A 14741-nucleotide genomic window follows, 5' to 3' on the forward strand; every position below is an offset into this window, starting at 1 on the left:
TAGAGCTAATAATTTGGCAAAGGTCGAGTGCGTACTGGAGATTGTAATTGATTAACAATGAGCGGGGGCGGGGGCGGGGCCACGCCCGTTTGCGGTGTTATCCGAAAACCAAAAACACACAGAAAACTGGCATGTGGAATCGAATTAATATGCTCGAATTAATGGCAACTGATGCGGGGGCATGGCAGCTGGGGCTCTAGTTACCACTGCTACATGCAATTTGTCGCTGTTGGCGGTGACCGGCGCCTGACCACATTTTTAATTTATGTTGCTTTAATTGTTTAAATGGAATGGCACACACGCCGAGGTTATGGTTACACACAGAGCACTCCGCCATGGTTGTATTTTATTTTTTAGCCCCATCAATTGTTGGACTAGTGTGCCAAGTGCACGCCCGACTGAGCTGCACTTTCAGAGCCATGTCCAGTTGGCCAGACCATCCCATCCCATCCCCTCTGAAACCCATTCCCATCGCCCACTTCCCAAGGACTCCCCTTTGGAGTCCGGCAGTTGAGTGACAGGCGGGCGGAGATCTTGAAATTGCTTTAATGCAGCGGCCTCCGGTTTCATTGGGCTGCATTCAGGCGTCACTAATCAACAATTTTCAAAGTGACCAAAAATCACATTTGATTTTGAATTGCCCCAGTCATGTGGCTCCGTATCTCCCTCTCTATCCATCATCCCTGAATCCAGCAATCCTTTTGTTATCCGTGCCTTTTGTTGTCATTTCATTATTGTTATTTCATGCATCATATTCATTCCACGACTATGGTTGCACCGAAAAAAATCAAGCCACTGGGTGAAGCCAAGAATTTGGATAGAGAGAGAATTTTGGTATGGAACAATATTCATATTCGACAGTTATATACAAATATCTAGAGGTATCATGTCCTTTTCAAATAATTTTAATTGATAATTTTCTTTCTATGTTAATTTGGCTAAGTGCACTTGCTGCTTTGCAATTGTTTGGCAAAAATTTCACATGCAGCGGACAAAATAATTCATGGCAAAAAAGCAGCGCTGATATATGAACGAGTGGCAGGGCAGGAAAAATAGCAGGAAGACCATATTGCTCATTCAAATTCGCTGTGATATCAATTTATTTTTATGCTTTGGTGGCGACCTTTTTTACGCCCCCATTCCCCGGGGTCCGCCCACTCTGGCCACCCCACCCATCGGGTCTATCTGGTCCATAAATATGCCTCCTTACCATCGAGGCCCTACTGCCTGATCGATGTGATTTTCGATTGCAGCTGGCAATTTGCTTAATTTGTTTAATTTACCTTTTTGGTCACCCCGCGCGGCGTCCTTTTTGTTTTAATGGCCTTATTTATTTATCAAATTATGCAACATAATTAATAATTATCGTGAACCGCTTACAAACCGCTCGAAAAAGTCACTCGAACACCCCGCTTTTTAAATTTTGCACTCATTTCTGCAAAGTTCGAAGCTCATTTTGGCAAAGTTCGACGCCCAACCGCGTATTAAGTTGGAGTTGCGGGTTTGAAAAGGATTCAAACCTGGTTTGTATGAGGATTTTATTTAGGTTTGATTCACCTCGCCGACCCGATAAGATCCACATTCCATTTTTACTCAAAATTAAACTCTATACCCCTGTATAAGTTGGAAATACTCCCTCGCCGTATTTGAGTGATATACAGAAACCTGTATAAGTTGGATATAGTCCTTCACCGTAATTGAGTAGTATATCCTACCCCTTTATAAGTTTGAAACTGACTTATACAAAAATTAAGTAGTTCATTTTTGATAACAAAAATCCTAAACAAAGCCTTTTATATTAAAAACCAAAGCCAAAACAAATTTAAGTATTTTAAAAATTATCTTTAAATTGTTTTTTCTAACTTTACAAGGATGTGCGACCATTTTCTTCACCTTGACCTAGAGGGCGTATTAAAACCAGTGCAATATACTGATAACAAGTTAATATAGGTACCTCTAGTAATATAATAATATATCTACAGCACTAAACTTAATGTTTCAAGCCCGAGACATAAAACCTGGACTCATTTTTGCAGCTAAAATGCAATTAGGACACGCTTGCTTTACAATTAACATGCTAACGAGACCAGAAGAAAAAGCCGGAAAATCGTCTGAGAAAAATGGAGGGAGAAGTAAGGTCAGGGAAAATGGGACGAATGTAGGGGGATGCGAGGGTCGTGCCCTGTAATTGTAGAATTTGTAGTATCAGTGGTCTGGTTAGATGTGCAATAAATCATTTCAAATTCACTTTAACACGCGCATGCAGCGAACTCGAGTTTTTCCAGGGGGCGGGGGTCCTGGGAGGAAAATGCACACCATTTCCATGGCAATTTCAGGGGGGCTGGAGTGGGGGCGGCGAGGGCGTGGCTTAATGTTAAACTAAATGTTGGAATAATTACAAGCTTAAACTATGCGCATATTCAGAGTGAAAAGTTCAGGGAATTTATACATATCGGTGAATAAAAGAGTGGGGAAAACTCAATGGCTCGCACAGGTGTTCCCCCCGGGAAACCCACTCCCCCTCACCAGGCCATCTAATGCCAAGTACCCCCAATTCACCCATGGAACCCGTTCGGGGTTCTCGTAATTCATGTTCACGCTCACCCGGAGCCATTATTATGTTTCGTTCCGTTGTTCTCCGCAAATTGGTAGTTCATTTCGAGCACATTTTGTGCCTGGCTGGTTATTAAATTGGTTTATAATTTATACGCTCGTGAACTCGTAATTTTGCGCATTTAATAAAGACAAATGTGAAGCAAGTGGGTCAATTTAGCCAGAGGGCCTGCGATCTCTGAGTTATGAGTGGTGCAGCAGGAGGAGTGCATCCGATCGGGAGAGTTCTTATCCCCAGTCCCATCCCAAGGACCCTCTGGCATTTCCCTGACAACGACAAAGGAAAAGTTGCGCCATCTGCGCTGAAATAATTACTGACAAAGCCTTAAATATTAAATTACACACTTATTTATTTTGGCCAGCTCCGTTCGGTTCGGTTGAGCTGGCCCGAAGGACATCGAAGCATCGCCATCGCCATCGCAGTGTCCTGTTCTCACGTACAATGTCCTTGTCCGTGGCTGCAACTGTGTGCGAGAGCACGCAATGTCTTCGCCGGCTATTCAAATAGACGTTCTCCTCCCCCAACTCCCGTACTCCCAATCAGCCACTCAGGAACTGAGGAACTCCGGACTTTGGACGCAGGACGAAGGACGCAGGACTACAGACCACGGACCACCGACTTCGGACTGCGCCACTCTGGTGTTTACTTTGTGGTTATTTTGAGGCTACAAGTTGCAACTTTTACATTTACGAGAACGAGAGCAAACAGCAATAGCAACAGCAGCTATTGCCAGCCGGGAGACGTCTGGAAAGTCCCTATACCAATTGCATTGGGACACTGACAAAAAACAGCCTTAAAAAACTAAGAGACCGGTTCCGACATCTTAAAATGTTTATTAGTCCATCATCCAAAAAAGTCATAGCAAATGAAAACAATTAAAACAATTTGTAATACATTTTAATTCCTCTTGATAAAATTCTACTAATGTTTTTATAAGAAATTGTATACATTTTCCAAACTTGATATATTTCTTTGTATTTCTCATATCTAAATTACAGACTTACAAATTTGTAATAATATATATTAGATTATAATACAATTGTTTAAAATTTTCAATAAACTCTGTTGAATTTTTAAAAGAAAGAGGTAATATTAAAGTTTGTTTAAAACGTTAAAGTTTCTTTAATTTTATATGATCATTTATTTGTTTAGATAGAGCTAGATATTCTAGCCTTGAACTTCCCGATACCCAAACCATCTTTCTTTAACTCTGTTCTTTTTGTAATATACAAATTTGATTGACATTACAGACCATGTAAATTTTTCTCGGTTTATCGAACACCCCCTCAATCTTCGACAGTCCACCCACTCAAATGCTTACCTTAATCTAATGAAAATTAAATGGCTGACAAGGAGCATCGATTGGTAAGAGGCGCAGCTGCCTTAAAGTGTCCTTTCATTAGCCCAGTTCCGCCTGCTGCACGGCACCGCCCCCAAAAACCCCCGAAACCACCCAGGCCTCCCCAAAAGTGCAACTTAAATTTCAATAAAGCCCAGAAGAGGGGAAACTTGCTGCAGAGTCGAGCCGAAAACTGCCATGTCCGAGTGAACGGGCATGTCTGTGCTTCCGGTTCAGCACGCAGCGGGCTTCAAGCTGTCTGCCAGCGTTTAAATCAAAATTAAACCCCGAAAATAAGCTGCAGTGTGAAGTTGGGTAGTTGGGTAGTTGGGTAGCTGGGAAGTTTGGAAGTTGGGGGTGCCAAACAGCTGCCACTGGGACTGGAACCAAACTGGACTGCAGCAATCAAGGCTCTAAAGTCATTCGCCCTTCTGGTTGCCATCGCCACACACTTACCCACTGCATTTTCAAGGATCCTGCCATATTCTCTCAAGTAGTTCTCAAAGAAATTACTCAAAGTTCTATTGTACACGCTTATCAATGGGAATTTTTGCAGAGCGCTTCACCTGTAATTGCAACATTTATCGTATATCTTTTTACTTTATGTCCAGCAGTTAGAGTTTATTAAAAGTTAGCAAAAAAAAGTTACTGACTCAATACTGAAGATAAACACATGTTTTATGTTCCATTTAATCTATTTTACTCAAATATAAATGCAATGAGAAACTGTTGATGATGTCCTTTGTGCTGCGTATACGTAATAAATAATTTTTTGGTTTAAATAAGGTTCCCAACCATATAAGCTTGTGAAAATTTTAAATAAATGTTCTTGTATCTTTCAAAGAAATGCAAATAATTTTAATTAATATCGGTTAAAATTTATTTCCTTTTAGACAAGACAATATAAATAAATTTAAAAGTATATTGGCTTCGTCTTCAAAAGAATTCATTCAAATTAAAACAGAACTCCCAAAACTGTGAATAATTTGCTGGCTGCCAATAAATAATATTTTTGATGATGCCTTATGACCCCATAGACCTCACCATTGTGCTGGCCCACGCTGCGTATACGTAACGTCTAGCTGGCGATGCAGAAAAGTGTGTGTGCATCCGAGGCGATTTAATAAAAATAGATGAGTAAACTGGCATTAGACAGGACCCCCCCACACTCACACTCTCCGTTGGCGTTGAGCCCGTCGCCTCACTTCGAGCGTTACAAATTCAACTTTAAGCGTTTTGACGCTAAGTAGTTGATGGCACCACCAAACACCCAACCAACCCATCCTAACCCTTTGCCTTTCCCTTAAAAATAGCACTGGCAACCACGATTGAGTGCACTCCCACAATATTTCCCCAGCATATATCAAAAGTTATAGTTAAAGAGTTGCCCCTATATCGTAGGTTCCCCCAGTGCACTTCCTTCCGGCACTTTGACTGGCTGTCCTGCTGGTTGATTTTTGTCTGCCTTTCGGGATCGACTCGGCTTCGGATCCTGGCAACTGGATACTGGATACTGTATACTGGATACTGGGTACTGGTTACTGGTTACTGGATCCTGTCCCCAGCCATGCCACACGCATCCTTGAAGCCGAAAATTGAAGTGTTTGCGGGAAGCCCAAGTGCCCAAAATGTGCATGAAAACAGCTTACGGCAGCATGAAAATTTCCGACAAGATGTCAGCAGGAGAAGAAGTCTACTTTTTTGGACAGCAAAACTAGCAGAGGCCAAAAGACGATGATGACGACGATGAGGTTGCCGTTACGCACTTCGTTTGGCCTTTATAAGGCATCATATTGTATGTATACTTCTCATTTCATATTAAAAACAGTGCGGCGAACAAAAGTGCAGCGTCAGAAAAGCTAAAGTGTGCACAAAGGATTGCAGTTTCTGATTTATAATATAGTGTAAAAGAATATAAATGGCTGGATTTTAAATATGATAGTGCAATATGGCAACTTCTGTAATTTATAAAAGCTTGTTTATAGGCTAATAAAAGCTGGCCATTAAATGGGTCTAAAAACAATACATCAATTTTAATTTTATGTTCAAGTGCAGAATGCTTTTATAAATTTTGCTTTTAATTCCAAAATACATTGTTCTATAGTGCAAAATAAAATTGTCAAACACATATTTTCACTGATTTAGAAAGAAATAATTAGTAAAAATAAATAACTCCTAAAATCAAAATTAAATTGAAATCACTAAGTTTTACACAAACCCAAACAAAAATCACTTTAAAATCACTAAATCATATCCAGAAATGTTTTAATTTGTCTTTAAATCTTTTATTCATTAAATTCTTCCTTAAAAATTTGCTTTATAGCTAAAACAGCTTTGATAACACCAGTTTACAAAAAAAAATTGATGAAATACGCACTTCAGGAAACCTTTGTTTTCCGGTAAGATACATCTCCCTGATTAAGAAAAGGGCATTTAAAATTTTTTCTATGGTACCAATTTTTTTTAAAGTGTAAAAAACGTTTTTCGCACTTTTTTATTTTTTAACTCGAGTTGTGATAAACCGAATTCGGTCATTAAAGACTCATTTTACAGGTAATGGAATGCCCTTTAACTTTCTTGTACACATCGTTGAGTTCCATTCATTAGTTTAGAAGCTACACTTCGTCAAAGTTGAAAAAGTTGGAAAAAATGCAAAAACGCTGGCATAAATTGCTTCTTTAAAAATACACGCCTAAAAACCGAAATTAGTTTTATGTTGTTTTCTTAAAGGCTGAACTTTAACGGAGAATATAAGCCATTGATCACGACAATCCGTTGGTAAATCGATTTTTTACAGATTTTTAAACGTATATACCCAAGTTCAGTGTTCGGGAGCAGCGGCCGTTAAACATTATTTTAAATTTTCAGTGTTGGGGAACGTAAGATTTTGGTGCAAGTTGTAGTGCATAACGTCAGTTTCCTTGCTAATTTCTTGCTAAAAATATATGAAAATGATTTCCTTGTAACTGCAATCGCATCCTTTTTAGCTTGCCCAGCACTAATAGCAAAGAAACTGACGTTATGCATAACTACTTGCACCAAAATCTTACGTTCCCCAACACTGAAAATTTAAAATAATGTTTAACGGCCGCTGCTCCCGAACACTGAACTTGGGTATATACGTTTAAAAATCTGTAAAAAATCGATTTACCAACGGATTGTCGTGATCAATGGCTTATATTCTCCGTTAAAGTTCAGCCTTTAAGAAAACAACATAAAACTAATTTCGGTTTTTAGGCGTGTATTTTTAAAGAAGCAATTTATGCCAGCGTTTTTGCATTTTTTCCAACTTTTTCAACTTTGACGAAGTGTAGCTTCTAAACTAATGAATGGAACTCAACGATGTGTACAAGAAAGTTAAAGGGCATTCCATTACCTGTAAAATGAGTCTTTAATGACCGAATTCGGTTTATCACAACTCGAGTTAAAAAATAAAAAAGTGCGAAAAACGTTTTTTACACTTTAAAAAAAATTGGTACCATAGAAAAAATTTTAAATGCCCTTTTCTTAATCAGGGAGATGTATCTTACCGGAAAACAAAGGTTTCCTGAAGTGCGTATTTCATCAATTTTTTTTTGTAAACTGGTGTAATTTATGACTGCAGATAAATAGGCGGTATAATGTGGGTATGGAACCAAGACTGCAATATGTTTTAGTTTTCTGTTAAATAGAAGAATGCAAAATGTGTTAGGGGACTCAAAGTTATAAAATCCTGCAGACTTCATCCCCCACTTAATAAAGCTAATTACCTTGGATTTAGATGTTTGAAATTCGGTCATTGTGTGACAGCAAAACCTCCGGAAACTTTAAGGCGGTGAGGAGGTGCCGAAACCGAACTCCTGGCGTGCATATTCATAGCCCAGAGAACTTTATTCATTAGCGAATAAGATCAGGACACAAGTTGCGCGACTCGTAAACGAAATAAGTTTTCCCTTTTCTGCTCGAGTTCTTGTTATGGAATTTAAGCAAGTTGTCATAAAAATGTCGCCCCCATTGACACGCCCCTTTCCCCCCTCCCCCCTCCCCCCTCGATTTGGATTGCGGGGGCGGAAGAATGCAAAAGGAGGTGTCAATCCGCACTGCAAAGTTCCCCGAAATCCAAATCCGCACTGTGGTTTGCAGTTGCAGGCAACTTTTGCTCTTTCCTGTTCCGAGGAAAAGCCTCGGGGGGCGGTGTGGAAATGGGGGGCGTGGCAGGCAGCAGATGTTGCTGAATTGCGTGCAAATTGTTGCTGCATGCAGCAACAGCAACACAGTTGTTGTTAGCCACAACTTTCCGGGTTTTGCACGATTGACACCTTTTGGGATCCTGCGACAGCTTTAACGGAGCCTGCAGTTCAATTTGTATGCTGTCCAGAGGTTGAAAGCCTACTCTTCATCTTGCAACCTCATCATCGAGTTTTCCACCAAGTTTTTCCCAGCAATTTAAGACAGATAGTGCTAACAACACAACGGAAAATGGAAAACGGAGAGGGAAAACGAATGCGGAAAACTAAACGTGCCCAATGCGAGATTCTGCGCGAATTCGCATAAAAACTTTCGCCCTAAACTTGTGCAAGTTCTTTTAATTTTAATTAAACGGATGAGCAGCAATTAGCGAAATAAATCTGACAATTTTGCAAATGAGCCAGCATGGCGCCGTCGCCGAAAATTGCAGATTAAATTGAGGCTGGAGCTTTAGCAAAAAAAATATGTTTTTCTCACTGGGGATATTTTAGAAATCGAATAACCATACAACAAGCTATTTTAGGGGTCCCCAGAACACACTTAAACTCAAGTCAACAGCCACGGACAAGAGTTTTTCCCGCTACCAGCTGGCTTTTCCAGCCGCGCATAGTTTTGGCCTCGGTTTTCGGTTTTGGCCCGGCTTTTTGGCTTGCTGGCTGTTGCGGCTTTGCCCGCCTCCTTTTTTCCATCGCACTTTATATTCATTTTGGCTTTTAATTGAGGGCGCTTACTTGCATTTTCGTTGTCACTTTGCGACTTCACTTCCTCATCAGGCCCTTTTTCGGGCATAATGGCCTGCACTCCGCATTGTTTTTTGCGTTTTTGCATTTAATTGCAAAAGTTTTTTAATTAAATCACTGCCTAGAACATCTGTGTCAAGTTGAGGCTTTTCGGGGCTCGTATGAACGAGATGACATTATGTATCTGTATCGAGGGGTTTAATGAAATTGGGAGGGTTCGAAGGTCCGGCGAATCCCCTTTTAATCACGTGTGCTTCGAATTGTGGCTTACAAGCTCAACCTAATTTATCATCAATATTTTATTCGTGATCTCTGTATAGCTTATTTTTTGTACAAAACCGAAATCTTAATTGTGTCCAATTAAATATATTTTTTATAAAGTTGATATCAATAACTTCACTCAACCATCGCTTCCAGGACTTTTCGTTTTCAAGCTATATAAAAACATAAAATTTTTTTTTTACAAACTTCATAAATTTTTGCATGATTTATAAATTTATTAACATCATAAAAATATAAATAAGAAATTTGATTCGCTTGTAGTCATGTTCTCTCATGAAATTGACTCACTTATTGAAAATTGGTATAAATGGGTGTGAATATATAAAAAATAGGATCAATTAAAATACCTGTAAAATAACATTTTAAATAAGGAAATGAATAGAGCATAATTAATACAAATATATTTATTACAAGAAAACCTTCATTCTCTGAAAATGAAATGTAGTGTAATAAAAGTGAAGAGAACAAAATATTTTAAAAATTATCAAGGAAGTATTTAAAAATAAACCAGTAAAGTAATCACCCGTGTTTCTTCTATACCCTGAAGCAAAAATAATGCCTTTAAAATCCCGACTTAAACTGACGACATAGAAATTAAAATGGGTTGCTTTAACAACATGTCCATTACTTATAAAAATATTCTAGTCGTACATGAAAGATAAAGTTTTATTTTGATCATAAATACTACTCAAACTACAACTTCACCACAGAAATGAAATCATCACCTTCGAGCAAGGTAATACATTTTTTTCTCTAATTATAATATGTGGGTATATAAAATGAGGGAATCCGTTTTCTAACCAAAACCCCCTCTACTTATATACTGCTTGGGGTTTCACCCACTTACTTACCCACCTCTAAGTGTTCTATAAAACATATCTACAAAATCTAATGGTGTTTCTTAAAATCATAGTATCAGAGTAGATAATAGAACAGTCTTCTTCCCATTCTCAAGCATTGCCAAGAAAAATCCCCCCATCTAGTGTACATACATTCGTACTTGTATGGGGTCTAAAAGGCCACACGCCTTATCAGCGTCAATAAGTGCCGCACAAATCCGAGATCTGAACTCAGTCAGACGACGGACCCGAAGGTGGAATGACTTGGATCGCTTTGCTCGTCGTTTGCCTCGCGGCAATTGCTGTCCAGGGGGAAGTACCCATAGTGACGAGGGCCGAATGGAACGCCCGACCTCCGAGTGGGCCCATGGACAGCATGGAGCCTCCCTTGCCCCGAGCTGTGATCGCCCATACAGCCGGCGGGGGTTGTGCGGATGATGTCGCCTGTTCCCAGCAAATGCGCAATCTGCAAAACTTCCAGATGTCCAGGCAGAAGTTCTCCGATATAGGGTATCACTACCTGATCGGTGGTAATGGCAAGGTGTACGAGGGCAGGAGTCCAAGCCAAAGGGGAGCTTTCGCTGGACCCAACAATGATGGATCGTTGGGCATTGCTTTCATTGGTAACTTTGAGGAACAGGCGCCCAGTCAGGAGGCCTTGAATGCCGCCAGGGAGCTCCTCGAACACGCTGTGAAACAGGCTCAGCTGGTGGAGAACTTCAAGCTATTGGGACATCGCCAAGTCAGTGCCACCCGGAGTCCCGGAGAAGCACTCTACACCCTCATTCAACAATGGCCCAACTGGTCTGAACAAAAATAACATATACAATGCATTCCGTAAGGTTTCGACACGTAAAGACCATTCCTTACACATTTATTTGTAAATATAATTATGTATAATTTGTTTTTTTGCTTAAATACGAATACTAAAATTTTAATTTTGTTGATCTGTTTCCGATGTACTTCGTCGACTTCGCACATTTTGTCAGCTGCCGCCTTTTTGCCGGCCCAATTAAGGGGCCTGCTCCCCGGGAGCAGTGCACTGGGCCACAATAGAGATTTGAGACATCACATAGCATCATTCACCGAACCGGAACTTCCGCAAGAAACTAAGCTAACTATACAGAACCCTAGATGAAGCACGGAACGCAGATGGAACGAACGTGAACGTAATCGTAATGGTATGCAGAGAAGAATGCGCCAAACGAGAGGTAAACAAGAGTCGGCAACGTGGCAACAGATGCTGTTACAGATTACAGATTTAGAAAATATAAAACAAGGAACTATACAAAATTCGTAAAGTACTTAGGTAAATTGCACTAATATAAACTCCCGTTTGAGCTGCCGCTCGCACTGTCTGTACTGCCGCCCAGTCCGCCGTTTCCGCTCATGTTGCCGTTGCCAATTCCGATGCCAATACCCATGCCGCTTCCATTGCCGCCCTGCTGGCCAAAGTCCAGCTGAAGCAGCCAGTCCCGCTTGGCCAGACCTTCGGGCGTCTCGCCGCGCTGCGTGCACAGCGGCTGAAAGCAGGTGGTCAGTCCGACGCTAGGCGTGAACTCCGCCCGCTCGCGCAGCTCCTCCTCGGTGGCCAGCATGATGCAATCGTCGTCGATCTCATCACTATCGACGCTGTAGGCCGCCGCCAGTTGCTGCTGCTCTGCCCTTTGCTGCACAATGCTGTCGCTGGTGCGCCGAAAGGAGTCGTCCGTCTTGCGCAGGAAATTGTACAGCGCCACACAGCCGAGCACCACTTCGCGGATGTGCTTGTCACTGATGCGCAGCGGCTGCGCCAGAATGGGGAACATGTTGCAGAGTATCCGCATCGTTTGGTCCGCATGGGCGTTGACCTGCTCCAGGGCCTCCAGCACAGCCCGATCCTTGGGTAGGTTGCGTGTGGTCACCAGATACGAGGTGGCTGGCAGTACTGAGTCGCCAGCGAAGTAATAGCCTTGTCGGTCCATCTCCGCCGACTGTTGTTCCTCCAAAGCATGCATCTTGTGCTTGATCAGCTCGACGGCAGTGGTCTGGTTATAGATGTCGTTGGGCCGGCTGCTGGCCGCCCGTTCCACCTTTGCGTACTGGAAATTGTTGTCGGCATCGACGATGCCCGTGAAGATGACGGTCGCCCGCTTGCGATCGTCGCCAGCGGCGGAACCGCTGCTCGCCGCCCCGGAATTCGAACCGGAACCCGAGCCGGAGCCCTGGAGCTGGATGCTGCGCATGAACAGGTTGCCCACACAGTGGGGCAGGTTGTGCTTGCGCTCCATCTCCTCGGCGGCGATGCGCCACTGATCGTCAGTCTTTGGTAGTGTCACGTATTGGTCCTTGAGGTGCTCGTAGAAGCCCAGACAGATATTGGCAATCATTTCGTTTATCACAAATTTCGAGGCACGGAAGCAGTAGTTTCGACAAGAATGTACTTCACCTAAATAGGGGTTATAAGTATATTTGTGGGCTATATATTATAGGGCGTGTAATACTCACCCGTTGCCAAATACTTGAGCGTTATGGCCAGCCGCTCCTCGGCGCTGAAGGACTTCTTCTTGCGCTGCGGCGCATACTGGCTTATGATGGGCTCCAGCTTTTGCACCAGATACCGAAACTGGCTCTCTGTTATGGCTAGGAAGTAATTCAAGTGGTAGCACTCATCCTTCCGCGACTGCAGCTCACTTAGTAGGTTCTCCTTGCTGAGGAACTCGGCCTGGTTCTTGCGCAGCCACTCCTTGGTCCACTCGAGTCGTCTCCGTGTGTTGAGTATGCCGGCCAGGTCGAGAGCGCTGATCTTGGAGGTCTGGGGTCTGGACAGAACCGATGTTCTAGCGGCTCCACCAACTCCCCCCGACGGACCAGCTCCGCCCGTTGCCGGGGCTTCCATCGATGTTACTCCAACGCCAGGGGCGTTGCCTTCGTTGCTATTATCCTGCGTGACCCCAATCGGGGGCTGGGCCACGCCCACCGCTACCGTGCCGGCCAGTTGATGGCCTGTGGCGGCCGTCACTCCGCCAGATCCTCCAGCAGTTGTTCCCAATCCACCGGAGCCACTACGATTGCCACCATCGCGTTCACGCAGCACGCCAATAACCTTTAACTTGATTTTGTCCATGGAGCAGCCTGCGAAGAAAAACGGATCGCCAGATTGTACTATAATCCCAGGTCGACCTAGAATCTATAGCTATATGGCCATATAGCCGCACCCCACTTTTCGGCCCCCGATTTTCGCCCACTCGTCGTGTGTTTTGTGCAACAAATCGATTTTACTCACCCTCCCAACCACCCGTTCCTTGCGATGGTGTGTATAACCAGTTTCGGATGTTCGGGGGAATACGTTTTTACCACCGCCTGGGTTGTATAATTAGAAATATCCGTCGGACCAATGCGTATCTGCCTCTGCTGCTCTTCCTTAGCTGGTTTTTAGGGCGTTTATCGGTTCCGGACTGGCACGTACACCTCATATGTGCGTCGAAGAGTACCCAAGAAAAATCCGATGCCAATACGAAAATGCAGCCATCAGCAGCAGCGACGACAACAACAACAACAACAACGGCAGCAGCAGCCGAACGTCGACAAGTTTCGGGGGGCCAGGAATCTGGTGGAGCCCAGCCAAGGAGTTTTCCGGCCAGTGGCGCTTTTCCGAATCCGTTTTTCCTCGGCCCAGCTCACCTGCGATGCGGTCATTTAACGCCTTTAATCCTAATTCGCCAAAAACCACATTTTCCCCAAGTCTTTCTTTTTCCAATTTTTTCCCCCAGTGTGCCCGCGTAGTTTTATACCATTTTAGTCGTTCAAATATACCAAAAATACCATTTTTATTAGATCGTCGACACGTAAGTCGGCAAAACGTAAGTCAGTAAAAAAGGGAGATAGCCTCAGCGTAAGTGTCAGTGAAAGAGGGAGATGGAAGATGCGAACGTAAGTGTCGGCAAAACGTAAGGCAACGTAAGTGTCAGTAAAAAAGCGAGATGCAAGATGGAGAATGGAAACCAGCCAACAAACAAAAACTTCTCTCCTGAAGGTGTGACCAGGTCGCGCGAGGAATGCCATGGAATTCGCAGAATTCGCACTTGATCAAAAACCACGTTTTGCCCAATTCTTTCTTTTTCCAATTTTTCCTTTTTGGCCTCGCGTAGTTCTGTGCCCGCGTAGTTCTATACAATTTTAGTCGTTCAAATATACCAAAAATACCATTTTTATTAGATGTACCATACGTAGCGGAGACACGATCCCGTTATTTTGGGGTGACCGCTTGAAATATTCATATTCAAATTTGTAGGGGAGTTATGGTATGGTGAAAATCGACTCGTTTTTTGAATCTCACTTTCCCAAAAATAAATATTTTGTTACGTTGTCACGTTTTTCTGCAAAAATAAAAAGTTTTCAGGTCCTAATGCCCATAGATTGGTAATTAAGCTACGAACTCAACGAGGTATGACATTCCTCGATCTGACCTTTATGAGCATTGTGGCACCCAAAACAGTGATTTTCTACGGCGAAAAAAAACAGATTCAAATTTCAGCCAAAACTACACATTTTTTTGAGGTTTTTCAATCATAGTAAAGCCAAATCGAGGCGCACCGACTGTTTTGAGCAGCTTACAACCCATGTTAACTAACCCCGTCATTTAAGATCAAATTTATTTTTTGACCAAATTTTTCATTTTTCATCATCACGTTTTTTAGCGAAAAATGGCAAAAATAAAA

The 14741-nt window shown here is 42.5% G+C and overlaps 2 protein-coding genes across 2 annotated transcripts; one reads left to right on the plus strand and one right to left on the minus strand.

Annotated features, from left to right (window-relative positions):
- Positions 1-10253: 10253 nt before the first annotated feature.
- Positions 10254-10979, plus strand: LOC119553748 (peptidoglycan-recognition protein SD). Its single transcript, XM_037864348.1, has one exon. It carries the CDS (start codon positions 10301-10303, stop codon positions 10859-10861), a length of 561 nt encoding a protein of 186 aa, XP_037720276.1. The 5' UTR covers positions 10254-10300; the 3' UTR covers positions 10862-10979.
- On the minus strand, positions 10866-13804 carry LOC119553747. The gene is made up of 3 exons (XM_037864347.1): positions 13307-13804; positions 12529-13155; positions 10866-12469 (listed from the first exon to the last, which is right to left on the minus strand). The coding sequence occupies exons 2-3, from the start codon at positions 13145-13147 to the stop codon at positions 11361-11363; spliced, it is 1728 nt and encodes a 575-aa protein (XP_037720275.1). The 5' UTR covers positions 13148-13155; positions 13307-13804; the 3' UTR covers positions 10866-11360.
- Positions 13805-14741: the final 937 nt, after the last annotated feature.

The sequence above is a fragment of the Drosophila subpulchrella genome, chromosome 3L (genome assembly GCF_014743375.2).
Source record: "Drosophila subpulchrella strain 33 F10 #4 breed RU33 chromosome 3L, RU_Dsub_v1.1 Primary Assembly, whole genome shotgun sequence".
In the NCBI taxonomy this organism is placed as follows: Eukaryota; Metazoa; Arthropoda; class Insecta; order Diptera; family Drosophilidae; genus Drosophila; species Drosophila subpulchrella.

What these genes read in the sequence shown, in the direction of transcription:
- LOC119553748 (XM_037864348.1), top strand. Translation starts at nt 10,301, where the DNA reads ATGACTTGGATCGCTTTGCTCGTCGTTTGCCTCGCGGCAATTGCTGTC.
- LOC119553747 (XM_037864347.1), bottom strand. Translation starts at nt 13,147, where the DNA reads ATGGACAAAATCAAGTTAAAGGTTATTGGCGTGCTGCGTGAACGCGAT. An exon ending in GCTCAAGTATTTGGCAACGG is followed by an intron (nt 12,470 to 12,528) that starts GTGAGTATTACA and finishes ACCCCTATTTAG; the next exon opens with GTGAAGTACATTCTTGTCGA.